General features: G+C 35.1%; 2 protein-coding genes across 4 annotated transcripts in view; one reads left to right on the top strand and one right to left on the bottom strand.

The window, feature by feature from the left end:
• Positions 1-26,474, bottom strand: part of LOC149538960 (chromophore lyase CRL, chloroplastic-like) — a 251,884-nt gene extending 225,410 nt beyond the window's left edge. Inside the window, exons 1-2 of one of the 3 annotated variants that reach the window (XM_089800353.1) lie at positions 25,975-26,474; positions 25,835-25,884 (exon numbers count right to left, since the gene is read on the bottom strand). In XM_089800353.1, coding sequence (XP_089656479.1) covers positions 25,835-25,884; positions 25,975-26,217 — 293 coding nt within the window. In that variant the 5' untranslated portion in view covers positions 26,218-26,474. The remainder of the gene's footprint in view (positions 1-25,834; positions 25,885-25,974) is intronic. The other 2 variants (XM_089800352.1, XM_089800354.1) reach the window with 2 other exon arrangements.
• On the top strand, positions 4-7,647 carry LOC149538961 (uncharacterized). The gene is made up of 6 exons (XM_089800248.1): positions 4-662; positions 778-930; positions 1,072-1,295; positions 1,860-2,022; positions 2,157-2,573; positions 7,409-7,647. Exons 1-6 carry the CDS (start codon positions 449-451, stop codon positions 7,645-7,647), a joined length of 1,410 nt encoding a protein of 469 aa, XP_089656374.1. The 5' UTR covers positions 4-448.
• Positions 26,475-28,000: the final 1,526 nt, after the last annotated feature.

Here is a 28,000-nt window from a genome sequence, read left to right as displayed (position 1 = left end):
TCCGTAGGTTGTGTTGGAGAGGGTTCTTCTAGGCCTCCTTTTCATCCTAGTGCTAGTGCTCATGTGAGTGTTAGTGGTAGTCGGTCTCATACTGAGACAGAGTCCAACACCAACCTATTGCGGCCTAGAGTGCGGAAAAGCAGAATGGATAGTTACTTTGTGCCCCGCACTACTCCTGGCTCCCAACCCACGCTTGAGGGCATGGGTTTGAACAAGGAGATTCATGATGCTGCCAGAAAAGAAATTTGCAAATTCTGGTACTTTTGCAACATTCCATTTATTGCAGCCAGGTAATTGATTATTTTTTCTTTGTTATCTTCAAAGTTAAAGTTAAAAGTAAAAGTAAAACTTTAATTATATCTACTTGTTTTATGATTTTAGTTTTTGACATCTAAATTTCTAATCAATATCATTATCTATTTGTGACAGGACTCCTTATTGGCAGAACATGATAGATGCAGTTACCATTTGTGGTCCGGGGTTTAAAGCCCCAACTGAGGCTGAGTTGAGTGGATACCTCCTGGAGGAAATGGTTGAGGATATGAGGCATGAGCTTGAGGACAACCGAAAGGAGTGGATCGAAAAGGGTTGCACCATCATGACTGATGGTTGGACAGATAGGAGGGGAAGAACACTCCTCAATTTTCTTGTATCCTGTGGAGGTGATTGATCATTCTACTTTCCTACATACATAATTTTGAATCGTGATTGACTATTTCAAATTTTGATTTGTTGATTGCTAATAGTAATTATAATTCGTTGTTTTGTTACTTGTAGGATATACCATATTCCTCAAATCCATTGATGCTTCTGCTCATGTAAAAAACGCCACATACTTATGTGAGGTTATTGAGGAAGTTATAGCAGAGGTGGGGGAACAACATGTGGTGCAAGTGGTGACGGATAATGCAGCAAGTTATGTTGCTGCAGGTAAACTTTTAACTTTTTAAGTTTTGAAAATAAATTTATTTGAATTTTGAACTTTTTCTAATTCTAACTTAGAATTTCTAAGTTTCCTAAGTTCTAACATGTTTGAAATTTGAATTTCTAATTATCTTAAAATTGTTGTAGGCAAACTTTTGATGGAGAGGCACCCCACCATATTTTGGTCCCCTTGTGCAGCACACTGCCTTGACCTCATGTTGGAGGAAATTGGCAAACTTGAGTGTGTCAAGTCTTGTGTGGAAAGGGCAAAAAACATATGCAAGTTTATTTATAATCATTCATTTGTCCTTAGCACAATGAGGAAGTACACAGGAGACAAAGAGTTAGCTCGTCCAGGGATCACGAGGTTTGCCTCGAATTTCATCACCTTGCAATCCTTGTTGACATCAAGGGATGATTTGAGGAGCATGTTTATTGGGCGGGAGTGGATTTCATCTTCCTATGCTACGACCACTACAAGGATAGATGTGGTGGATTGCATATTTGATGATGATGGTTTTTGGAAACCTGCTAGAGAAATCCTTAAGGTAATTTTATTGCAATTTAACATTTAATATTTTACAGTTTACTATGCTAATTGTTTAATGATTTAGTTTTACCTTAAGTTATATTATTGAATTATTCTATGTTTAAGTTTTGACTCAAATTTTTGTTTTACTTTATATGTAGGCCACTGAGCCTCTTGTATCTCTCCTACAAATTGCTGATGGGGAGAAGCCCTCTATGGGCTACATATATGAGGGCATGGATAGGGCCAAGGAGGCCATTAGAGCTCAGTATGCAGGAGTGCAGGAGAAGTATGCCCCTATTTGGGACATCATTGATAGGAGATGGCAAAATCAGCTCCACAGACCCATCCATGCAGCAACTTACTTTTTGAATTTGGCATTTATTTTCCGTCCTGACTTCAAAAGGCGGATGAGGAGGTTCTCACCGGATTATATACAGTGATCCAGAGGTTGAGTACTGATGAGGATAGCAGTGCTGCAATTATTGAGCTTGATAAGTTCAATAATAAAGAAGGGCCACTTTTCTCTAGCAGGGTAGCCATAGATGCTCGGGAAACAATACAGCCAGGTAAAAATTAAATAATATATTCAATGTTCATGAATCTAGATTCTAAACTTAAAGTTGATTATGTAATTTTAGAGTTAACTTGTAATTTGTAATTTGTAAATGAGACTAATTATTTTTATTTTCCCTTATTTCAGATAGATGGTGGCAAATGTTTGGGGCCACAACCCCAAAACTTCAAAAAATTGCCATTTGTATTCTGAGTCAGCCAAGCAGCGCTTCTGGATGTGAGCGCAGTTGGTCCATGTTCGAGCACATCCACTCGAAGAGGAGAAACAGGTTGACAGTGCAGAGGTTGAATGATTTTGTCTTCGTTCATTACAACCTCCGTCTTAGGATCAGACAGATTTTGGGCACTGACTCCTCTCCGATCATTCTGGAGGAGATTGATCCAGAATCAGAGTGGCTCACAGAGGTTGTAGATCCAGTCTTCACTGAGGAAGACCGTGCGTGGATTGACCAGGTGGATATAGAGGCTGAGGCAGCTAGAGCACATTCTTCAGGCATTGGTAGACGCACACGTGCACACACAGACACAGGCCCTAGCGACATTCGTAAGCCCATCTTAAATGCGAGAGATATGGCTCGACAGTCGTCTAGGACCTACATTAGACGCCTTGCTACTAGGCAAACTGGATACTCAGAGGCTGAGGCTGAGGCTGTAGCCGAGCTTGAGGATGATGTTGAGGATGATGATGACTATGAGCCTGAGGCTTGAGCTGGAGCCTTGTTTTTAGATTTTGTTTACAGATATTGATACTGAATCATTGATAGACATATGTTTCAAACTTTCATGGATCTTCATCTTAGATTCTTACATAAATTTATGATTTGATGTCTTATGGATCATCTTACATACATTCTATGATTTAAATCATTATGATCATTTGATTTCTATTTACTTCAGCTAGCCTACAATTTACATTTTAGATAACATAGTTACGTATGTGATGGATTTTATGTTCCATGTTTATGTATGTTAAGTTTTAACTTCTATTTGATGATGTTATAGTGTACTTAAGTTATATTCAATAAAGGGTGCATGAAATAAGTTTTAAATTGTTAAAATCTTTAAATTTAAAGAGTTTTTTCAAATTTGCCGATTCATCGCCGATTCATTGCCGATTCACGATTCAATTCGGCCTTGCCGATTCCGATCCGATTCCGATTCACGTTTCTTTGGGCAAAATACACAATAGATAACAAAATGTTTGAAGACGCGTAACATGTTCAATGCTTGCAAATGAGTCCAAGAGACCATGGAGATAAAAACCCATGACTGTAATGGCCTACTCATAAAATAAAATAAAATAAAATTTTGTATTTGAGGTACCGATCAATTTAGTATATTTTGGGGCCCATTTTTGTTTTATTTCTCCATAGGTGTTTGTCATGTGTGTCGGCAATTTGTTTCTCTTTCGTGAGATTTCCCTCCAAGGTGGTATATATGCTTGTCAGGTTGGATATTTTTGGTAAGCAACTTGAATTATTTTTATTAAACTGCGAATTCCAATTGAAGTTCTCAATTGTTCACCATCTTGGAAGTGAAAGACCTTCCCTATTTGGCTCTACAGTTTTGGTGGGATTTAACCCTCACCCTATTATACTAAGTCCTATTTGGCTTGGATCTAGCAAATCAAAGGTATTATTAATTGTTTGTACCAAGACTATAACTGGTATAATCAATGTTCAACGTTTCATTCTATCTGTGTCAATTGTGCAACCTTGTTGATCGCCATCATTACAATTCAATCTCCAAGGAACTAATTATTATAAACGTCTTGGCTTGCCCATTCACTGCACAACATCAAATCCCCCACTGTCGTACAACACCAAATTCCATCCACCATACAACATTGTATGGCCTACTCTTATACCGTACAACCAACATTTTGTATGGTTACCAAGCCCTACCAACATACGGCCTCCAAAACTTGCATACCATACAAATGACAACATTGGCATACGACCTTCAACTTCCATCTTATAGGTGTTTATCATTATTGTATAGCTCAGTCCCCTTTAATATGATCCAACTTGAATGCAACATGAGTTGTGAAAGAAAGTGGTGGGACTACGACATGGAGGTTTTCGCCACTACATGCATATGGTACCTTTTCCCGTATACACCATTCTCAACCAAGTCATTCCCATTAGGGACATTACAATGGCAGTAGATGATGCAGGAGCATCCTGTGTAAGGGCAATCTTGCATCACCCAAAAATATTTATGTTTTGTCTTTTTCAATAAGGGCTATCTCAATGCATAACTGTTATTTCTAGAAGCCTGCTATTTTTAGTAAGTTGGTTGATCTAGCTCAGAATGCTCTGACTTCTCCCCTAGAGGTTCATTTTAGATTTATCAGCCTACCAGTAAAGTTTCATTGCAAGATCAAGTCTATTTGTGAAATTATTGAATTATTTGATATTGGCAATAGGATATAAAAACTTCAAACTCAGTTTTGAAGGCTTTAGAGGCTCTCAAAGAGGTCAAACTCCGGTTGACTAGAGCTTGCACAATTCAAGCGGTGTAGAACAAATCATGGCATTTCCAAAATGGGGTCATAATAGTCAATTGAAGTAATTGTGATGAGTTATGGTCTTCGAAAGTTGTGCTACTTAAAATCAAAGAAAATGAAATTCCTTCAAAATTTATTTTGAGTTGAAAATTATCGGGGCCTACTCTAATGTAAAAAAATATGAATAATAATATCTTAGGGTTGATGTCTACTTCGTGCTTTCATGCATGCTCCATATATCCCTTATGCTTTCTTCCAAAAATATGAATAATAATATCTTAGGGTTGATATCTACTTCGTGTCTTCATGCATACCCCATGAATCCCTTAAGCTTGCTTGCATCCAATTAGAGTTGAGGGGAGGATTGTGATATCCCCATCAAAATAAGTTCTACATAATTAAAATATAAATGAATAAATAAATAAAATAATAATATAATATTAACAATGGTATAGTTATGATAGTTTATTAAGAAAAAATGGCAATTAGAGCAAATGTAAAAAATGCGAAAAATGTGAACTATGTGATTGAAAACAGACGACAAAATTGTCAAGGCTGGCAACCTAAAAAGATAGGGTTTTTGGTGAAGTATTCAAAACCTAACTCTCAATTGGTGCTACATCTATGGCCGGCATCCTAAAACCCTAGCAAGGAAAGGAAAAAGTTGGGGAGAATCTACACTGATCCCCCTGCCCTAAATAACAATCAACCTGCAAAGTTTAATTATGTTGTAAAAACGATGAACTCATTTTCGGTTTTAGATGAGCCAAATGATTTGGATCAGCCTAATGCGTAGTGGACAAATTACAAAAAATCAGGGGCCACCTCAGTAGAGATTCTGGCAATCTGTGCAGGGAGGATAGGGCTTCAGACATTGACAAAATCTAATGGAAATATCAGCGCCCAAGCCAAACTAGACTCAAATTAGGTCTCTTCGCTCCATATCTCCCTGGATCAGAACAAGATAAGTAAACCTCTAGTAAACCCCCAAATTATCAATAGTGAATTTCCCAAATTAATCAACTCCCAGGGCTCGTATAGTTATCGGCCTATTATTTTCTCTACTTTAAGCCTTGACAAACAAATCCGCTTTTTCAATTACACTAAATATGCAAACAAAAATAAAAATTCTTTGTTCTCTCAACAAATAGGTTTTCTATCTAATTACTACGCGGATCCCCTGAATCTCTATAAGAGTCATCGTTGGAAAACTAAGATCACAAGTCTCAATCCTTCCTTTTCCACTCCTAAAACATATATTCCCCCTCACTACAGGAATTCTGTCACCAAATCTCCCGTTCACCCTAATATTCAGCCCTTCACGGCTCCTAGACCCAATTCAATCAAATCTAAGGAGAAGTTCCTTATTATTAATAATCAGGAAAGCAAAGATCAATAGCAGGAATGCCAAAATGTTGGTATATTCGCATTCTGGAATGGGCCTAAATCAAAAATGATCAATCTCATCAATTGGCTAAAGGATTTCTACAAAAACTAAGTATCTCTCACCATTCTGATAGATTAGTGTACATTCACTGTAGCGATGAATATGTCAAAAAAGACCTCTTCTTTGTTTCTGAATGTTACTTTAAAGGATATGTTGTTAGATTCTTTGAGTGGCTACCAAATTGTAAGGAAGAAATGTTAAACTTCTTGATTCCAACTTGGATCTCCCTACAATCCCTCCCACCAGAACTAATGCATGTAGAAATTATCAAGAAAATAGGTTTTTCAATTGGTGATTTGATTGGAACAGATGCATCTTTTAAATATTGCAATAATATCAAACTTTTGATCAACTGTAAAGCAAATAACATGGAATTCAAACCTATCAAAGTAATAACAAAGAGCTATCTATAACTTAAACTTCCACAAATGTGAAGGTAAAATCTCAAAGATAATCAGACTAAATAATGAGAGAAAAATCATTTTCAAAAATCTGCAACTAACTACAGACCCTAAAGATACCTTCCCTATGATGAACATAAGAAACCAAAGAGATTATCAAAGGAATTCCATATATGAGAAGGGCCTCCTGAAGACATTTCAGGATATAGCACGGAAAGCAGAGCCAGAATTGGAAATTGGTGCAGTAAGAAAAGATAAGACAACATTGTCAAGTCCATCTAAAAAGACCAGTAGTAGCCCACCCCCTATCTCCAAGAAAGATCATGAGAAAGTAGTAGAGCTAACACAAGAGGCTAGAAAGAAAAAATTTCAAAGTATAGAAGAGGAAAAATTCTCAATACCAAAAAATAGTAAAGAAACTATTGAATTGTTAAAAATGGAGGATTTTAAAGGAATCAGCCCTAATTTGAAAACACAAACTACTTGTGAAGATCAAAGCCCCAAAGAACTCAACACAGTAAAAGAAAAAACTATTCAAGATATGGCTAACATAAGACGGCAAAGTATAGTTATCAGCAGCAAAAAGTTTTAAACAAGATCAAAGAAAGTAAAGAAGGGCGAGAGTTCAAAAGTAATTAATGGGGAAGTAAAATCATCAGAAAAAGAGTCGAGGTCCCAGGACAAAAAGTCCCTAGGTAACTTGATCACTAGTATTGAAGAAATCGAAAATAACCATTTGTTTTCTGATGAAGTTCCAGAACGTGAAAAGCCTAAGTATATAGAAGAAAAAATGGAGACCCCACAACAACAAAAAGAAGAATATATGAGGGAAACCAGAATCTCCAATAAAGAGGCAATAAATCAGTTCACCAAATTTTAGCAGACTCCATCCACAAGAAAAGAATCTCCTGATCACAACTCCAGTGAGCACAAGGCAAAGAAAATCGACTAGAGCAAGATAAAAGGAACCTTAACACAAGATTTTCATGACTTTTTGAATAATGATATGGCTGGGAATGAAGACTTGGAAAGGGTAATTTCAGATGAGACTAAGAAAGAAAACTTGGAACTATTAACTGATGAACTGATCGAAGTATTTAGCTTCGAGAATATAGATAAGAGCAATGAATCACAAAAAGAGGATCTAATGCAACGAGTTTTAAAACTAGGTGGAGACAGCTACACCTTTGAAGACTTAAAAAGAGATTTGCTAATCATTGATGATGAAGATAAGAATAGTAAAGCCTTACAAGTTAACTAAATATAAACCAATGACAGTACAAGGTGATGGTTTTGAGGAAGGCAGTATCAGGAAGATACCATCAAAAGATGATAGATTTAAAGATGACCAGACAATCCTTGCAAAACAAATATTGCAAGAATTGGAAAATGAAGATAAAGATGAAAAAGAAGGAAAACAATCTAAAATTACTTTAAATGCGCTGGAGAACATAGAGCAGTTGGGTATTCTGATGAACCAAGAAGGGATAAATTTTCACAAATATGGCAAATTGAAAGCTAAAAGAGGTAGGAAATCTTTTAAGGAACTCAGAGAAGCTGATGGGCAAGCAAAAGAGCGGCAAAAGATCAATTAGTTACTTAATCCAGGGAAGGGGAAGATCCTTCCCAAGGCAACATGAAGATCACTACTTGGAATGCTAGGGGTTTAAATGCTCCTAGCAAGAAATGATTACTAAAGCAAAACCTAAAACAATTTGAATCTGAAATTATTATGTTACAAGAAACAAAATTGAATAAGGAAGAAGGAATCAAGTTGGAAAAGAAATTAGGTAGTTGGAATGATAACCTACATGAATCTAGAGGAGCTTTAGGAGGTTTAGGCATGATTTGTAATCCTAGGAAAATTACTCTAGATATATTAAAATCAAATAACTCTTGGAAGAGATGCAGAGTCAAAAGCATTGAAACTAACCTACAGTTCATCTTAGAAAACATTTATGGTCCAATCTATAACACAGATAAAAAACTCTTATGGGAAGAAATTAGTATATTTATTAATAACCACAGTAATGAACTCATCCTCATAGGTGGTCATTTTAATACTATCTTAAACATAGATGAAAAATTTGGAGGCACCCAGCAAACTTCCCAAGCATCTAAGGAATTTAAAAACTGGTCTGACCTTAACAACCTAATCGATATTCTGTTTAATAATGGGAAGTACACATGGAATAATAAAAGGAAAGACTTTTCTTAGATAGCTCAGAAATTGGATAGATTTTTTTCTCAAAGGAGAACTTAGTGAATTAAATTCCAATATCCAATCCTCAATTCTACCAATAGCATGATCAGACCACTATCCTGTTAGAATTGAATTTTTTGAACCCAATAAACCATTAGAAATCCTTTTAAGTGTGAAAAATGTGGTTTTTAGACAAAAACTTTATGGAACTTATTAGAGAATGGTGGAATCAAGGCAATTTTAAAGGCTCTAAGACGTATATTTTTGTCTCCAAGATGAAAATGATTAAAGAAAATATACTTAAGTGGAATAAAGAACATTTCAATAATATATTTAAAGAAAAATTAGATATCGAGGAAAGATTAAAAAAATTAAACATAGAAGTAATTAAAAAGGGGATGAATAATGATAGTTTTTACCTAGAAAATGAATTACTTGCCAAGCAGGAAAACATTCTAGCAAAAGAAGAAATCTTTTGCAAACAAAAGTCAAGAGAAAAATGGCTAGGAGACTGAAATACAAAAAAAATCCATAACACCTTATATAATAGAGCCAAAAGCAAAATAATAAAAATCAAAGATCCACTGGGTACTACCACTAAAAACCCTGACAAAATAGCCGAGATTTTTGTGGGACACTTTCATAACATATTAAATAACTATGATTGCTCGAATATGGTAGCTCAAGCAAAAATGCTTGAAGCTATACCTAGAGTGGTCACGTTAGAAGATAATAAAACATTAAACAAACCCATTTCCCTGGAAGAAGTCAGACTAGTGTTATTCAACATGAATCCTGATAAATCTCCAGGTCCAGATAGATTCCAGGCTTTCTTCTACCAAAAATGTTGGGACATTATCGGTTTTGATCTTTGGAAAGCCATTGAAGCATTAAGAAATGGTGGATCATTACTGTCTGAAATCAATCACCTTGATACCCAAAAAAGATGATCCTGAAAACCCAGGGGATTTCAGACCTATAGCTCTATGCAGTACCATTTATAAAATCTTATACAAAATTTTAGCGAATCGACTTAAACCGGTTCTTCCCAAAATTATATCAGAAGAACAAACCAACTTTGTTCCAGGTAGATTGATCCTAGATGGAATACTCATCATTCAAGAACTGCTACACTCAGCCAATAAGAATAAAGTGGCAAGCATGTTCATGAAACTGGATATTCAAAAAGCTTATGACATGGTTGATTGGAGGTTTTTATGCAAAACCTTAGAAGCCTTTGGATTCTCGCACCAATGGATTAATCTCATCTATCAATGTATTTCTACAACTAAAATTTCAGTCCTTATTAATGGAACTCCTGAAGGTTTCTTTGACACTTCAAGAGGTATAAGACAAGAAGATCCTCTATCTCCGTTCTTATTTATTATCATGGCAGAAGCCTTTGGGAGAGCAATAACCAAAGCTCACAATGAGGGGAAAATAAATGGAATTACTGTAACTGAAAATGTCCCCAATATTACCCACCAACAATATGCAGATGATACCATTCTGCCAAGTGAAAGCACAACAAAAGAGGCCCTAAATATCAAGTCTATCATTCTACAGTATATGGAATCTTCTGGTCAAAAAGTGAATGCAGCAAAATGTGAAATCTTTTTCATTAACACCGAACCTGAAATTGAAAAGCAGATTTGTAGTATCATGGGGTATAAACGAGGTGCATTCCCATGTAAATACTTAAGAATAGAGTTAGAAAAAGGCAGTATATCTAATAAGGCTTAGCATATTATTCTTGATAAAATGGATGCTAGGATAGAAGCTTGGAAAGATAAATGGCTTACAAAAGCTAGTGAAGTTACCAAGATTAGAGCAGTACTGTCCGCTCTCCCAACATATCCACTCTTCTGACTTCCTCTATCTAAACATATCAATAAGAAGTTCGAGGCAAAACTTAGAAGCTTCTTTTGGAATGACTTTGATGATTCGAAAAAATTGGCCCTCATAAAATGGGATAATGTATCTAAACCAAAGGAATTAGGATGTTTAGTTAGAAAAAACTTAAGTTGGCAAAATGAAGTATTAGGGGCTAAACTTACTTAGCACCTTTTTGAAGAAAGGGAACATAAATGGGCTAAAATCATGTATAACAAATACTTTAATGTAGCTGATCCCTATTCCATCTTTAGAATGAGGACCCTCCCGAAAGGATCCAAAAGCTGGAACTTTATAATTAAAAGTCGAGCCCTTATTAGTAAATATCTCACATGGAATGTCGAAAAGGGTGATGAAGCCTTATTCTGGGAGGATTCGAAGGATGGGTACCCCTCAGTAGATAGCAAGGGGATCCTAGAGAGCATCAAAGAGCAATTAGTTAAACATTGGAGGTGCAAGGTCAGTGATTATAAAACCAAAAAAATTATTAATGGAATCACAAGTTGGGAATGGAAATCCGTGGAGAATATAGACGTGGAACCAGTAGTAAAAAAGGTATATGAAAAAATAATCCAGAAAAGGAAAATAAAGCAATTAAAAAGAAACAACAATCTCATCTGGGCAACATCAAAAGATGGCAGGTATAACATTAAAAATGGATATAGAGCTATCACTCATACCCAAAGATGGGAAGAAGTGACTATCCCATTTAAACTCTGTTGGGGTTCGTTCTATCTGCCAAAGGCAAGTTTCTTTTTATGGCTGGCATTTCATAATAGGATCCTAACTGCTAACAGACTCCGTAAGTCGAGTATTGAGCGTCCATCAAGATGTGTGCTATGTAAGCAAGACAGTGAAGATACTGATCACATCTTATATAGATGTACACATACACATACACCATATTGTTGGGAATGGGTCGGACATATGTTGGGCTAGACCGCCCCCATGCCAAAATCCCTAGTTGATTTCCTCAAGGGCTAGCCAAAAGATAGTATTAAAGGTATATATAGTAAAATAAGGAATATTTGCCCATCTATTCTTATGTGGGAGGTATGGAAAGAAAGGAATAGAAAAATATTCTGTGACCAGGATATGCAGACAAATGAGATTATTAAAAAAATCGAGGCATGTATAGTTGAGACTTTAAACACTCATCTAAGGAAAACCCCGAAAGAGGAAGGATCATTCTCAAGCTGGGATGGATTAATGAAAAAGAACTGGAAAAACCTAATTAATCCTTCACTTATTTATAAAAAGAAGAATAAAGAGGCAAGGGAGAACTGCAGATGGATACCTCCACCGATTGGGTGGACCAAGTTAAATTTTGACGGAGCCTCAAGAGGCAATCTTGGTTCTGTTGGAATCAGATGTATCATTAATAATGAGTCAGGTAAGTGGATTGTTAGAAGGGCTAAATCCATAGAACCAACAACTAACAATCTTGCTGAACTAGAAGCCCTGCAAGGAGGTCTCCAAATTTGCCTAAATTTAGGTTTATCAAAGAGTATTGTTGAAGGAGATTCACAGATTGTCCTAAATGCTATTAGGAAAAGAACGACGCCTAATTGGGTCTTAAACCCGAAACTGGAAGAAGTACTTAATATTCTAGACCGTTTCGTAGATATTCAAATTTTCCATATTTTCTGGGAAAGTAACAAAAAGGCAAATCAGCTAGCAAATAAGGGTGCTGATGGCGAAAATATCTTAATCTATAATGATTAATAGTCTTAACAGGAATCCCTGGCACATATTATATTTCTTAATATTTAATCATAAGCAAACTAATCGGAAATCAAATAGCAGCTCTAAACATAACTGGATAACTCAACTAAATTAGCCCTGAAGAACAACTCAGGTAATAAGGATACTAATAAAATAACATCTCCATCACTAGTAAATCCACATATCCCTGTGTGTGTGTGTGTATATATATATATGTGCATATCCTATTTATAAACATGGAATTTCACTCCATGCAGCAAACATAGGGGAAGACAGAGAATAATTAGTAAGGATCTTTCAAAAAACGGGTAGATTTAAAATATAATTCTAAATAAGAATATAAAAGGTGTTTCTAATTTAATATAACTCCCTCAAATAGGAGTGAAGATTAGCAAATTATTATGAGAGCACTTTTATGAACACTAGTCAATTATTTATAAATAGTACTAATCATTCTCTAGGATGTGTTTTTTATAATTCCATCTTAAACATCTAAACCCCATTTGTTACTTCCCTATTTTACCCATCATGTCGCGACACTAGACACCATCATGTATCATCACGATTCGGCTCCATGTAGGTGGCATCAACTGATGACATCATAAATCCAAGTTCTTCTAGATCCTTCGCTTGTAGATTGCTAGTATGCTATTTATACTTATAATTATTCCCTTCCCTTTCAGTTTGAGCTAGCTTCAACCCTAAAATGGAAACTAATATCAGTTTATTACACGCCTCAGAGGTGCAGACCATGGCATTTCGAGGCAATGTGAAACTAGAGAGATGGAACCGACTGTTAAACTTGGTGGATGACATGACTAGGATTACGGTGAGCCGTGTCATAGGAGAAGGTTTTTTCAACTACGATTTCTCTTGGAGAACTAATAGTGATATTATAGGGGCATTCATAGGTTGTCTGGCCAAAGCCAAAGTAGAAAAGTGGGCAATGATCAAACTTTGCTTTAATGTTTTTAATCCAGTTTGGTGTGTGGGTCTGGAAGAAGCTATTCTGAGTATAGATGAGAAACTTAGGATTCCTCTCCCAAAAATGTCTATGGCACATCCACCTGGTAGTTTTGATTTGGCCATTGTACCTAGACGCCCCTCTTTAATTATCCAAGAGAATGCTACTTTTTTCAGGAATGGCTGAAAATGGACGTCAGCATCCATTTTCTTCTCAGGCGGAGAGGGATCGTAGAAGACCGTAGCAAGGCTTGGCTCAGAAATTATCTTGGCATCTTTAAATTTTATATTCATCCGGGTGTGGAGCTTGATAATCTGGAAGCATTGGAATTCTATATCCCTAACATGGAAAAATCAAGCAGGGAAAAGGGTGCCTTTGAATTCCTGCCAAATTTCCAAATAGAGAATCCCAAGGACATTGCAAAAATTATCATGGTGTATTGGAAATAGGAGTATGATTTGGATGACTTATACATGTTGGTTCTGTTTGGATGTCAAGTTTTTGAATTCCAGAAGAATGGTTAAGGGTTTCCCCTATTTTGTATCTTTGGTCCTGTCATCAGCCTTTTGTGTCTGTTTAGCTCTTTGTTAGGTCTTTTTGTCTCCTCCTTTTAGCTCTGTAGACTTTGGTTCTCAAAGGTAGTTAGGTCGTGTATGCCATGAGCAATTAATATGAATGTAGCCATAGTTTTGTATTTCGGAATAAGAATATACATCGTAAGTTCTGATGTGAGTCTTTGCAATTTATGAAGGATAATGTTAGATCTGTATATAGGACATTGTTTGATACATCAAATTTTGGCACCTATTTCAGAAGGAGGTCTGCAAGTTTGGTAGCAATGTATAGAAGCTCGGGTTCTCCCTTATCCAAAGATCTCGGTTTGTAAATTCTTGTCAATATAAATATATAGAAATGTTATTTCTATATCAATTTGTTGGGATTAACTTTTGCCTTTTGCCTCCTTCGAATGGTGTAAGTTGTCAAGGTTGAATTTGTTAAGGACGAATAATATACATTTTGAATTTGTTAAATAAAACCGAGTTTCGTCTTATCTATTTAGCTGCGATAGAGGAATTGTTTTCAAAATGTAAGAGATTATCAAGTTATATACCAATCTTGGAAGTAAAACTGAGCAGATTTTGATGATCCAAACCATTCTAGAAGGGTGAAATAGGATATCGCACATAGCAACCCATAGATTCAACTCTAAAAAGAACAAATTCACAATATGTTATTTAAAGATGGCATTAAATTAACAAGTAAGGGCAGGAGTCTAACTTTATGTATGGGAAGTATTGATCAACAAAAGCTCAGTTAATCTCAGAAAAATACAGGGCTTCTATATAAAAACTTGGTTTAGTAGGACTCAGAATAATTGACAATGATTCTTTAGAATGTTATGTTCAAGCTTGCATTACAAATGAATATTATGTTAGATTTTGAGAGAGATCATCCTCTATTTTGGATTGATTCCAGTAATCTTGTCCCATATGGTTAATCAAAGAATTTCAGTAATATCCTGCCAAGAATACAAGGATTTCTAAATCAAATGTTTGTAACTAACAGCATTAACATTCACTTTAGTTATATTACTGATCAGCAGGTTAATAAGGTGCAATCATTTCATCCAATATAGCTCAAGAAGAGGTACCTAATAAGTATAAAGATCTAGTCGAATCTATCACTCTCATCTTGGACAAAGAATTATGAATGATCGGTATAGAGATCATCAAAAATTACAAAATTCAGAAAAGGACTCTAGTCTTTCTTTTTGTACTTAAAATAAAATGTGAAAAATGGCACCTGGGGTAAGCCCCTTTTAATAATGTAATAATAAAGGACTACGGTCCCGAGCAAGACTAGAGGTTTTCTTCTCCATTCTTTCCTACCAGTACCCGTTTGAATGGAGATACTCTAATCTACTATTATTAATTTTAATATAATCACGGCTTCAGCTGTTTACTGATCAAAAATAATAATAATGGTATAGTTATAATTTATTATAATCATATTATAATATTGCATAATATATTAATATTAAAGAATGAGAATTAAATATTTTTATACGATAATATATAATATTTAGATTAATAATCATAATATATAAAATGAACATATTATGCAATAATATTAATATTACAAATAATATTATTTAATAACATAACAACAATATTAATGTTAATAAATAAAATAATTAATTAAATAAAAAGACACGTCTTTTCTCATATCGAGGTATATAAAGAAATATTTATCACCTTAAAAGATATGTACGAAAAAATTAGATATATAGAATTTGGTCTGCAAAAAATTCAATTTGAGGAATTGAAGTAAATTATGTAAGGTCACAACAACGGACATTATAGCCTTTAAGTTATATGGAAGCTTCAAAATCAACAAGTGTGGAGGGATGCCATGATGGAGTATATATCCGCAAGAATGATGTATGGGACATTGTTTCTAGGCCCAAAGTTAAATCTATTGTTTCTTTTAAGTGGTTGTTCCAAACAAAACATACATTTGATCAGAGTGCAGAGAATATAAAGTTAGATTTGTTGCTCAGAAGGAAGGTATAGATTATCAAAAGACCTTTGCATCTTTAGCATGTTACACTTCTATCAAGACTATTGTAGTTGCTGCAGCAGTTCAGGGGTGAAAACTTCATCAAATGGATGTGAAGACAACATTCTTGAATGCGATAATTGAAAAGTTTTCATAGAATAGTCATATGGTTTTGCGATTCATGAAAAAGAATCACATGTGCAGATTGAGAAAGGCCTTTTATGGCCTTTAGCAAGCTCCACAAGCTCGGTATGAGACAATTGATCATTACTTATTGAGCTTGGGCTTCCTAAAGAATGATGCAGATACAAATTTAGGTTTTAGGTGATTGAGGATAAGGCCTTAATCTTACTACTTTATATTGATCATTTGTTTCTTACTAATGAAGATTATCTCATTGTTAAATGTAAGGAGTTAGCTTCTGAACTTGAGATGAAAGATTTCGGTCTTATGCACTACTTCCTCGGACCTGACATATGGCAAAGACTAAATGAGATTATTTTGAGTCAATGGAAATGTCACAGATATTCTAAAACAGTTTGGTATGTTAGAATGAAAGTCCATTGTTATACCTATGGAAGACCCACTTCAGATTTAGTTGATCCTACTATGTACACACAATTAATTTGATTAGTTAATGCATCTAGATAAATACTAGGCCCAATATATGTCATGTTGTTAACACTCTAGATTAGTTCATGTGTGAACCAAGACAGATTCATCTTGTTCCAGCTAAACACATATTGAGATATATACATGGTACAGTGAGATATGGTCTTAAATATTCTTCTTGTGAAGCATTGAACTTGCAGGGGTTCTCTTATTCAAATTTGGCAATGTGTGTGCCAAACAGTAAGAGTGCTTCAAGATATTGTTTCAGCCTAAGTTCAGATATGATTTCTTGGTGCAACAGGGATCAATCTTGTGTTATTCAAATACTGCTGAAGAAAAATATGTTGCAGCTTGTGTGGCTACAAGAGAAGTAGTGAGGCTCCAGAAACTACTTACAGGACTGTTTGGGCAGCCTTTAGTACCTACAATGATTCTCTTTGATAACCCAAATTGCGTGAAGCTTTCGGTTAAAACTTAATCATGTTTTTGATGATAGAACCAAGCATGTGGAAATCAAATAACACTACTTGAGAGATATGGTTCAGATGAAAGTTGTTGAGTTCAATTACATTTGCACACAAGAACCAACTATAGACATTCTCACCAAGCCACTTCCTAAAGTGAAGTTTTGTTATTTTCGAGGTAAGCTTGGTATTGTGGAGAATGATGTTCTTGTTGTAATGCCCCACCCCACTCCCCCCCGGGGATCCTTGGAAACAAGGATAAAATGTGGACTAACACATTTTTTTTTGTCAAATTAAAGCATAGAATAATCAAAAGATCACAACAGAAGACTTAACTAACCAACCAACCAAAGTTCCCCAAGCGTTCATCACTTACCAATGCAAACTTACCATCTAGGTGATTAATCATGCAAGGTTCATTTGATTAATCCTACTAGCATCATATTTGATGTTCGTATTAAATACCAAAAACTAGTTCCTAAATGATTAAGCCATACAAGTTCATTTCTAGCTAAAATGCAACACAATATAAGATATTTTCTAATAGAACCCAATGGTGATCAATATCTAATCTGTTTTGACTTGGGAAGATGTGGAACCCAAAAGGGTATCCAAATATCTGATTTGCAAACCTATAATCAGAGCAAGGACATGCATTGTCTGTCCTACGACAATTTAGGTTCAATCCTCATATGAGCCAGAATCAGCTATAGTACAAGCATTCTCCACGAACCATACGAATTCATGTTAGAGTCGTACAAGACATTTCTTACTCATACAAGCATAAGCATTCTTATACGACGAAGTGCTCCAGTGGTATGACGAAATGCTTTGTCGTATGACACCAAAAGACAACATACAATTTTAAAACATAAAAACATCTAATTTTAACTAAGCTTAATCAAAATCCACATCGAGGAGCCCCATACACACAAAACTTGAGGGATGAGCACTCAATAGCATCAATATGGATCAAAAGGTCTAACATACTAAACCACAAGGTAAATCTCTAATCTAAGCCATGATATACAACATGATAAAGCAATATGCACCAAGTACAACATGTGCATCAAGAACAACATAAGTCCAAAGAAATACATACATCAAGAGCATCAAACATGTTATTCTACCAATAGCATCTCTAATCCATAGTAGTGGTAATGAAACATCAAGTACACAATAAGATACATCATCACATAACATGATATCAAATGTATCAAAAGTAAAGCATAAACCACAAGCAACATAATATGGATATGAAGAATCTAAGTGAACATCAAGCTACAGCCTCAAAACTAGAAGTAGACTGTCTCTGTACACAGGTCCCTAGTAGTGGTATAGGTAGCTACGCCTCCCAACCACATGGTACCCTCAAGCCCACACTTGTCGTGTTGATGGAGATAGTGACCTGACCACAATCACATAAGACAAACACTCATGGCTTCCACATATGCCAATCAAGGTATGATGACAACTATATGATCATGAAGACAATGCGGTACATTAGGTCATTGGTCAGACACTCTATGGGATAACTATGTAGGAACTCTGGTGGAGTGTCATCACTTGTCTCGATAGGGCAAGTACTTCGAGCCTTTGATCAACTGCTAGAGGAGGCTAGACCCGAAATATATCCTTGATCAACTCCCTCAGGAAGCCAGATACTGTGTCTTCGATCAATTCCCTCAGGAGGCCAAGTGTTACATAATCTTATCTTTCATTAAGTTCTTTATTACCCAATTATTAATTCTAGTTATCACTTGTTCAAACTTCTTCATGTTACCTTGTCGGACACTTTTGGGTCGAGGTACACAAGAGAAGCCACTCCACACGTCTAACCTACATACCCATCTCATCACACGATGAGTGCCCATAGGCAATGCAAATTCCCAACCCAACCCCCAAATGAACAATCCCTCAATTCACCTCTATCAGGGAATTCAAGTCTTGCAAGACCCAATCATATGCACGCCCATGTGCTTGTGTATGGGCATAACCAACTTCACAAATATAACCAAGTAATACCAATGCAAAGGTTGGATATGAGAAATGTAGTGAATGAAACAAGTAAAAGAAACTCTCTCAACCAGGCAAGCAGGAGTATGGATTCATCACAAATTCCAAAATGCAGCACATCACCAAGAACAATATAACTCACTCAATCGGCCTAAATTTGGGAGTACGAATTTATCAGGAATCCCAATGGCCATGAAGTAAAACCAAGACATGAAAGGAGACATGGTATACAATCCATTTCCACAATCTAAACAAATGCCACCAAAATCCCAACAAAATATGGGTGGCATGGAAAACAAGGCAAGAGGAAATTGCCCAAAATTCAAACTCCTCGAAAGTTCATAAAACTAAAAGCTCATTTCTAAAATAAGGCCAAACAACCAAGAGTCCAACAGAATCCACAAACTAAGCTCAGAATAGAAACTGGCAAATCCGGCAAGAATCACAAGTCCACCAAAACCAATTTAAAACCACGAGTTCAGATCGGGAAATAAAATACTATAGAATGTCCTATAATCATTATGATTCCACAATCTTACTCATCGTAGAAAAAGCTACTAATTCAAAACTCTAATCAAGCCAAACAAGGTGATAGGCGAACGTTGGATGGCAAACAAGACAAGGTGATGCCAAAAACACCCAAAACTCAAACACCTTGGAATTCAATGAAATTGAAAACCCGTTTCCCAAATGGGGTCAAACATTGAAGCCTCAAATAAAATTTGAGCTTCAAACTCATATGCAAATTTCAATAACAGTAAGAAAACTAACAAATTAAAACTCCAAATTCACATAAACATTTGTACCCGCCCAACCAAGTTGAATTGAAGCATGGAAACGAAGAACACTAGTTCTTATCCTCCAAGAATTTAGCAACAAGAAATGGAAGCTAAAATGGGGAAATAACAATAATACAAAAAAGACCTACCTTGCAGCCAAAAGGACAAAATGGGAAATGCGACCAAAAAAAAAAAAAAAACTGTTGAATGCGATGAAACACTCAGTAAAGTAAAATTTCCCCACTACAAATCCAACAAGACCAACCTCGTGACAATCCACTGAGCCAGTCTCACCCAACAAGCAAATCAATAAAATGCCACAAGAGGTTTGAGCAATTTTGCTCTCAAAACATGAAATGGCAAGTAAGAATTAACAATTAAGTTCTGATTTGCCAATAAAAGCACTTCTCCAAAGTGACTAATAAATTAGGTGATTAATTTAAAATAACTTAATAACGAACTGGCCCCTTTTCCCAATCGAATCAAGCAATTCTAATTGCTTGGAATTCAACTATGGCAAATTAGCCGGCAATCAAACAAAATTGAATCAATTAATTAAAATCCCTCTAATCAACTAAAGCAGCATTAAATTTAATATTCTCCACAACAACTGTGGAACCCAAAATGCATAGACACACACACGAGTCTAATCATGTAATGCATTATGAATCCGGAATTACCAATTACCGGAGAGTTAATAATAATAATTATAAAGATACGTCACCCCTATAGGGATGACATTGGCTCAACATGAAAGGTCAGATCCCTAACTACATGTGCCACTGCCAGGGATATAAAGTTCTTGTAAAGTAAACAAACAACATTAAGTGTAGATGCACACTACATAATAGCTGAAGGAACAAGTACACAAAATCGCGTAACAAAGCATATAATCAATTCCATTTAGCTAATCCATTTAAATAATCAATTTACATCATTGCATAAGTCTACTATAAGAACAAGATAAATATTCATTACACAATAATCCATGAATCTAATATCGATAACTCATTTCCCAGTTATTCTATGCATTTAATAATGGAACTAACAACTGAAAACTCAACAACATATAAAGCACAATATACATGTACACTTAGACAATCATCCTGAAGCAACATCATAAACCTCAAAAGCAAAATGGGCCAAATAACATCATAAGGAACCATATCATCCTAAGTCAGCATGATCAGACATAAGAGTCAACACTGTTGCAAGAGCCAAGTCAGCTGCAGTAGACCAAGTAACACACAATGCAACCATTGTTCACATTTCAAGGGTAATCATGGAATAACATCATGATACCATATAGATCCAAGTAACCACTGGCACAACCTTAGTGAAATCATCAAATACATCATAATCTCGTAAATAAGGCATAAAGCACAATCAACCTATTGATACAACAACATAAATAAATCACCTCAAGGTGTAATGGTGTAATGGTTAAATGTCCCACATGATCACCCAAAAACCAAGAACATCAAGATCGCATCCCTCAAGATGACTTATAGAAATCAAATGGGAGAGGCTCCACACTTGCTAAGAAAGTCTCAGCTTCAGCAATTCTTTTACATGCTGTTAATGAGTTCTTCTCTGTGAGGGAGAAGTTTGAGGTGCGATCTCTTGTTAATGAGTTTTTCTCTATAAGAGAGAAGTTTAAGGTACAATCCCTTGTTAATGCATTCTTTTCTACAAGAGAAGTTTGAGGTCAGAGCCCTTGTTCCACCCTCTGGAAGTAGCTATGGTGAAACCACCCTTTGGGAGTAGTCATGGTGGAAGTCATGTGCGAGATTCCATAACTTAGTTTTCTATTTTTTCACCCTCTAGGAGTGACCGTGGTAAATGTCATGTTAAGATGGCAATACTATAATGAGATTTTGTTATTGACACATTTTATTTGGTTGCAGCTATGTGTTCTTCTCGTGATGACATAGTGATGATCTCTCTCTTGCTAAGAGTGAGTTTTGAAATAAGTAGCTTTGATAGAGATCTTCTATACCTCTTTTGCACTCTTGTGCTCTTTGTTCTCTACTAGGATCATATGTTGCTTATCCCGCATGAGATTTTATACTCTACTCTTGGCTCTATTTGAGAATATGTTGGACTCGAGTTGTATCAGAGTCATATTGTTTTCTGGCAACACATGTATTGAGTTTGAGCATTTTTGTCAAGGTTCCTATTCAAGTTGAAGAGGTGTTGCTATGATTTGGTTGTTTCTATTCACCGTTTGGTTGAGGAGCCTCGTCATTAATGTTGTGAATAAGCTTCATGTGTTGTTCTAGGTAGTATTCATAGAAATTAGTTCTTGAATAAATTATTTATTGCTCTGGAATCTATGTGTTCAACAATATGCAAATGTAATCCACATTCCATGTTATGCATTCAATGCTTTGCATATGCAATGTATGTCCAATGCTATGTGCTCATCTCTATGTGGATGCTATCTTCGTCCAGGGCTATGCGATGTGATAAATTCTTGGTAATTGTCGTCTCTTGGCTTTTCTTATGTGCATTACAACAGTTCTTGGTGTCACTAGAGATTCCAATCTTAGCATATCTTCTAAGGAAAACTCTTTTGGGATGTCAAAACTCTTAGCATAGTGGTGTATAATCGTAAAGGTGTTGTGATAGTGTCTCAGCTTAGAGTAGAGTTATCAAGTGATAGTAATGTTTTTGGGAACAAGTGTTATATCTCTATTGAATGCTAAATCTGTGTGTGATCGACTTCTCCATTATACATAGACTGTGTGTAAATCTTTGAGATCATAAAGTCTTTTGTGCATCTCCTCATTAAGCAACAAGGCATTTGATTGATTGCTTAATATATTCAATCATATGTGAGAAGTCATTGTAATTGTTTTGATATCTAAGTAGAGGGAACATCATTTTGTGGGTTTGGCTTTTTACCCTCAATGAGAGGGTTTTCCCAAGATAAGTCTTCTGAGATTCTTGTATATTTGTGTGTTGCATTTCAAATTTTGAAATTGTTATATTCTACTTCATAAGTTTAACAGACAACACTTTGGCACTCCAAATCTATATATGGTACAATAACCCCACTGCATGAAATGTATTCATTGTAAGAGTTTTCATTTTGTGTGTGACTAGATGGTGTGGGAAGCTGGAAAGCACCACTTTGTTAGTGCTAACAATAGTCAAGTTGATGCATTACACCCTTGAGGGATACACTTAATGGTGCAAACTTAGAGATTTGAACAATGGTATAATATAAAGAGTGAGTGATTGGACTGTGTACAAAGCTGAAAGCACCACTTTGTTACTGCTATCAGCAATCAAGTTGAATGCATTGCACACTTGAGGATACACTTAATGGTGCTAACATAGAGATTTGAGCCATAGTACAATATAGAAGAGTCCGCAAATGTTATACATATGAAGAAAACAGTGGCAATTGTCATAAAAGGAGATTTTTTGGGCACATAGAAACATATCATCACTCTAAATTTTACCTTCAAATGCCATTGGGTAGCACACTGTGATCCAAGACATCTGAGAGACACATATTTTGTGTTCATGGTCTTTGTTATGTTAGTCTTCTGTTAAAATTAGTCATAGTAAGTGTTGCAAATGAAAGCTACAAATAAAGGTAATAAAAGCATTTGTCTACAATCTGACATTTATATAGATAGAGGACATTGGACTGTCTGTGGACCTCAGCTGAGACTGCTCCTTCAGGGCTGATATCTAGTATCTACTCCCTTGGAATGGATATGCCACTGCAAAGGTCTTCCAAATGCTACCCTAAGTTTTTTTGAATGCACATGCCACTTTAGGCTAACAATTAAGTCTTTGCACTATTTGACAAAGACTATGGTATTTACCAAAGTTGTGCCAATGTGCATCCCAAAACCACCATAAGCTAGCTTGTAGATCTTTTCTTGCAGTTTTCTTTGCTATTCCATGTACTTCAACACCATCGCTCTCTCGTGATCCATGACTATCTTCACACCGTCTCATGTTTGCCAATTAATGAAGAAAGCTATATATGATTTTTAAGATAATAGGACGTTTCTTTAATGGTCATCTGGTCATCTTTGTTTGTTTAAGAAAGTCTCCTATTATGTCTTTTGTTAATGTTTGTTGCTTTTAGAAACATCATCTTTGAATCTATATAAGGAACTTTTAGTACAACATCGATTTTCCATTAAATGGTATTAGAGCGGGTCAATGGGATTTCATAAAATTTCACATTTTTTCCTTAAAAGGTTCAAGCCTCTTTTGATCTAAAATTTTTTCAGAAATTTGTTTTTCAATTTTTCGAAATAAAAATCATTGGAGGTATTTTATAAAAAAATTGAGGTTTGTCTTTGAAGATTTTGCTGAAAATTGCAAGCTCAACCAAGGTTTTTGATTGCGCGATTTCCTAGTTTGAGCAAGTCTTTGGTTTTCGAGCATGGCATGTACATGTACTTGCATGTTGCTTGCATGCATTTTTTGTGAGTTGTGTTTTGCTTGCATTACTTGTTTACCATGAGAAGTCTTGTGTGTTGACACACGAAGATTTTTCTGATGAGTTTTAATTTTTTTCCTTAGAAAAATTTATTTGCTGGGTTTGTTGGGTTTTACCATTTTTCCTCAAAAATGAAGTTTTGTATTCTCTGATCCGTGTCTCAGATTCTGTCTTCAGTTTTGATCGATTTTTCACCTCAAAAATCATGTTTGGTTTTTTCCAATTCTTCTACTTAAAAATCGTGGCTTCTTGTGATCTGTTTTGAGTTGTATTGCTCATCTGCAAAAGTTCTTGATGAATCATCTTGCAGTCTGTTTCGGCGGCATAGGCTTCATCTACAAAAGGATTAGAAGATTTTCCTCAAAATCATGGTTTCAGTTTCATCTCGGGGTTTTTGGCAACAGGGAATAATACCTCTGTTTCAACATCAGATTGTATGGCTTCTAGTTCTTAGTCATTAATATTTTGCAGATCCAAAAAGGGTCTCAGCAGGAGCAAAATGTTCTGAAGAATTTACGACCCCGATACATGTACTCTTCTGCAGGGTAGTTAGATAATGACCATTAAGTGAGGATATTAGGATAATAGAATGTTTCTTTAATGGTCATCTAGTCATCTTTAATTTGTTTAGAAAAGTTCTGTATTCTGTCTTTTGTTAATGTTTGTTTCATTTAGAAATATCATCTTTGTAAATCTATATAATAAACTTTCATTCCTCTGTATAACTTTAATACAACATCGATTTTCCATAACATAACTTAGTTCAACCCTCTAGCTACAAGCTACTTTCTTTCTTTTTTAATGTAACGATTAGTCTGCAAACATGCTGCAACCTAATGCATATAGTCAGAAACTACTTTGACTGTAAAAAAGAAGCCAAACCCTGAAATCATCCTCCAGTTCTCCAGATTCGTTTCCAATTTGAACTCTACCTAGATGAACTAGGCCCACATTGTCCCCACTAAGCCCCGCTATAACCTTCAGTTGCTATCCTTAAAAGAGCATAAAGTTTCTTGATATTCATCAACCCAAAAGAATCTCGTTGACCAAATATTTTAATGCTAGATGATCGGTATAAAACTCGAAGGGAACACTCAACAAATAATAAGGTAGACCCTAATTATTGCAATGAATAAACCACTCATACAGCTTTTCAATGTTGGGAATAATATCTAATAGAAAAATCGTTTGGAAGATCTGATATAACCTTATGCTGGCTGCGACCAACAAGCACTCCGATGACATTGCAAACTTGGCAATCTTTTTAACACTCTTAAAATCTGTAGATTTGCAATCTTCCGATAGTATAAGCATTTACTGATTGATTGCTCTCCAGTTCCCGCTGTAGGTTACTGCTTCTGGGGTTTGATTACACGAAAGGTTTGCGGACTTCAAAGAAAGAAAAAATAATTCTTTGTTCTTTTATTATTGTAGCCAGACTGAGGCTTCCTTGTTTATGCATGTGAGTGAGACTGTATGCTTACTTGTTGTAAGCCTGAGTTATACACTTCTAAAACTCTCTTGTTTTCATACTACATGTCCCCCAGGATATAGGCAGCCTAACTGCAGTGCAAGTACGTGTACCTGGGTTACCCTATTGCACCATTACACCATGACACAGAGATGGCGTTTCACAATAAAAATTGAAGCCTAGTTTCGTCTTCAATAGGCAAACAATTTTGGAAATTTGAAAAAAAATCCAATGGGCAAACTACAGAAACTAAAATTCCCCCAAGTTTTTGTTTAGCAATAATAAGCATACCTGTGATTGAAGTACGTCATCGGATCCCGCGCTGCTTGTTCACTTGACGACTGATGATAAATCACAACAATTGTTTAGAACATATCATTGAAAACCTAAATTACACCGAGTATTCACTTCAGACGGAAGCAAATTCAAACCTTTTCACCAGAAAGAGCTTCTGCAACAATCCTAGAATGGTCGAGTCGGACTGGAGCAGTGGACTTTGTGAGTTTTCGCATGAAGAAAAACCCTCCTGCAACACATAATGCTTTGACAACAACACTTGTTATGTTTCTGCTGCCGTTTCTATCCTCCCCTTTATTACTATTATTTTTATCAGGCCATTCATTGCTGCTACTACTGGTACTCCCTTCCTCATGCAAACAATTAAGCTCCACCATTTTACGAATGATTCATTTTTAGTTTCTATTTAGACTTTGCAATCAAATGCATGCTTGATAACCAGAAATTTTTGTCAACAACGCTCTCTGCTGTTTTGTTAGTAAAGGAGAGGCTGAGCATCCCGGTTAACGATTGCTTTCTTAAAATATACTGTATTTTCGTACTTTATGTTCTCGGTGTCTTCATGTTTGCAGTGCTTTTAATTTAAATTAAAATATATGATTTCAGGTGTTGGTCTCCACCGGCTCATGGAATGTTCTTCCACTACTTTTGGCCAAATTTAAAACTTCCGACATATCACATTAAGCATTAGAATTTAAACTTTGGAGCAAGGCTGGAATTTGACCGTCACCCCAGGTGTTAAAGACGTCTTAAACAACAAAAATATTGATAGCCATTTTTTTTATATATTTGAGTATTTTAATTAAAAATAAATAAAATTTAAATAATCTGTCAATAAATTTGTAATATATTAAATATTAAAAATATGAAAAAAATAAAAGAATTGTTTGATTTAGTAACAAATGAAAAAAAATCATATTTAGAACAATTTTCTAGTTTTTTCAAATTTTAATTTAAAAATAGTTCTAAATAGAATAATTAAAAATAAGTACAAATTAGTCATATATTTAATAATCGTAGATATTTTTAAATCAGCAATGTAAAAATTATAAAATCATAAAAATATCAAATTAACTATGCAACTTTCTAAATTTCATATATTTAATTTTGTGCTTAATCAATATAAATATAAACAAGTTTTTATATTAAAAAATTATAAAATAATTATAATGAAGTATAAATATAAATACACTAGCACTTGCACTTGCACCATAGGAGGTGCAAGGGAACGGTACAATTTTGTACATGTTGATTTTGATAATTGTTAACTTAATAAAAGATTTAATCTCTCCAGATTAGATGATTAAAATAAACAATGTTGATTTTTATTTCTAAAATAATTTTCTTACGTGATCCAAATCTAAACATTGATTCATTGGTTAAAATCTAAGTTGGTGATTTTTTTATCATTGATTAGAACTGATGTTCTTGTTATTTAATGTTGTACCACTTAGAAGGAAACTTTCTTATATAATTAGAATGAATTTTTATTTTGCAATTAAATTGTTTACAAATATTTGATGAAATATCATTTGTGTTTAACATTAATTTAATATGAATGCATTTGTCATAGTATCTTGAATGCAATTTTAAAAGTATACAATTTCAACATGACATTCTTTTTTATCGTCAAATATAATTTCAAATTCATTTATTGTTATTGTTGGAATTCTTTAGAATAACTAAGAGGGGGGATGAATCAGTTATCCAAGGTCTAGATGTACAAATAAACTTTTTGCAGCTTACTGAACCCATATCCATAAAACATATTCATCATGCATGCATCCATTAGACCATACAATCACTTAAACTTGTAGGTTACTGTCAAATCAACTTTGCAGAAATGTAAGCATGAAACATAACAAATTCAATAACACATTTGACACAATGATTTTATGTGGAAACCCAATTTGGGAAAAACCACCAGTAACATGCTACTAATTCTCACTTTTCTAAAGTGATGCCCTGTGAAAGGTCAACCCTGTTAAAAGTTACAATGCACATTGTTAAATGTGACCTGATTAGAGGATTCCAATCACCCTATTAGGAGTGAGTTTTGTTAGAGGACTTTAGATCATTCACTTAGAATGTCACTCGATTAAAGGATTTACAAATGATTGTTAGGTCAACCTTGATCTAAAGGATTTACCCTAGACTGAT

Source organism: Cupressus sempervirens, chromosome 9 (assembly GCF_028749045.1).
Source record: "Cupressus sempervirens isolate cs-2001-9-10 chromosome 9, ASM2874904v1, whole genome shotgun sequence".
In the NCBI taxonomy this organism is placed as follows: Eukaryota; Viridiplantae; Streptophyta; class Pinopsida; order Cupressales; family Cupressaceae; genus Cupressus; species Cupressus sempervirens.
Note: the sequence above shows the minus strand (reverse complement) of the source record. Positions and strands in the feature narration are given on the sequence as shown.

Excerpts from the sequence above, each read along its gene's own strand:
- LOC149538961 (XM_089800248.1), top strand. The coding sequence starts at position 449 with ATGATAGATGCAGTTACCATTTGTGGTCCGGGGTTTAAAGCCCCAACT. Across the intron at positions 931-1,071 it reads AGCAAGTTATGTTGCTGCAG|GCAAACTTTTGATGGAGAGG; the intron begins GTAAACTTTTAA and ends AAATTGTTGTAG. Across the intron at positions 1,296-1,859 it reads GTCCAGGGATCACGAGGTTT|GCGGATGAGGAGGTTCTCAC; the intron begins GCCTCGAATTTC and ends TGACTTCAAAAG.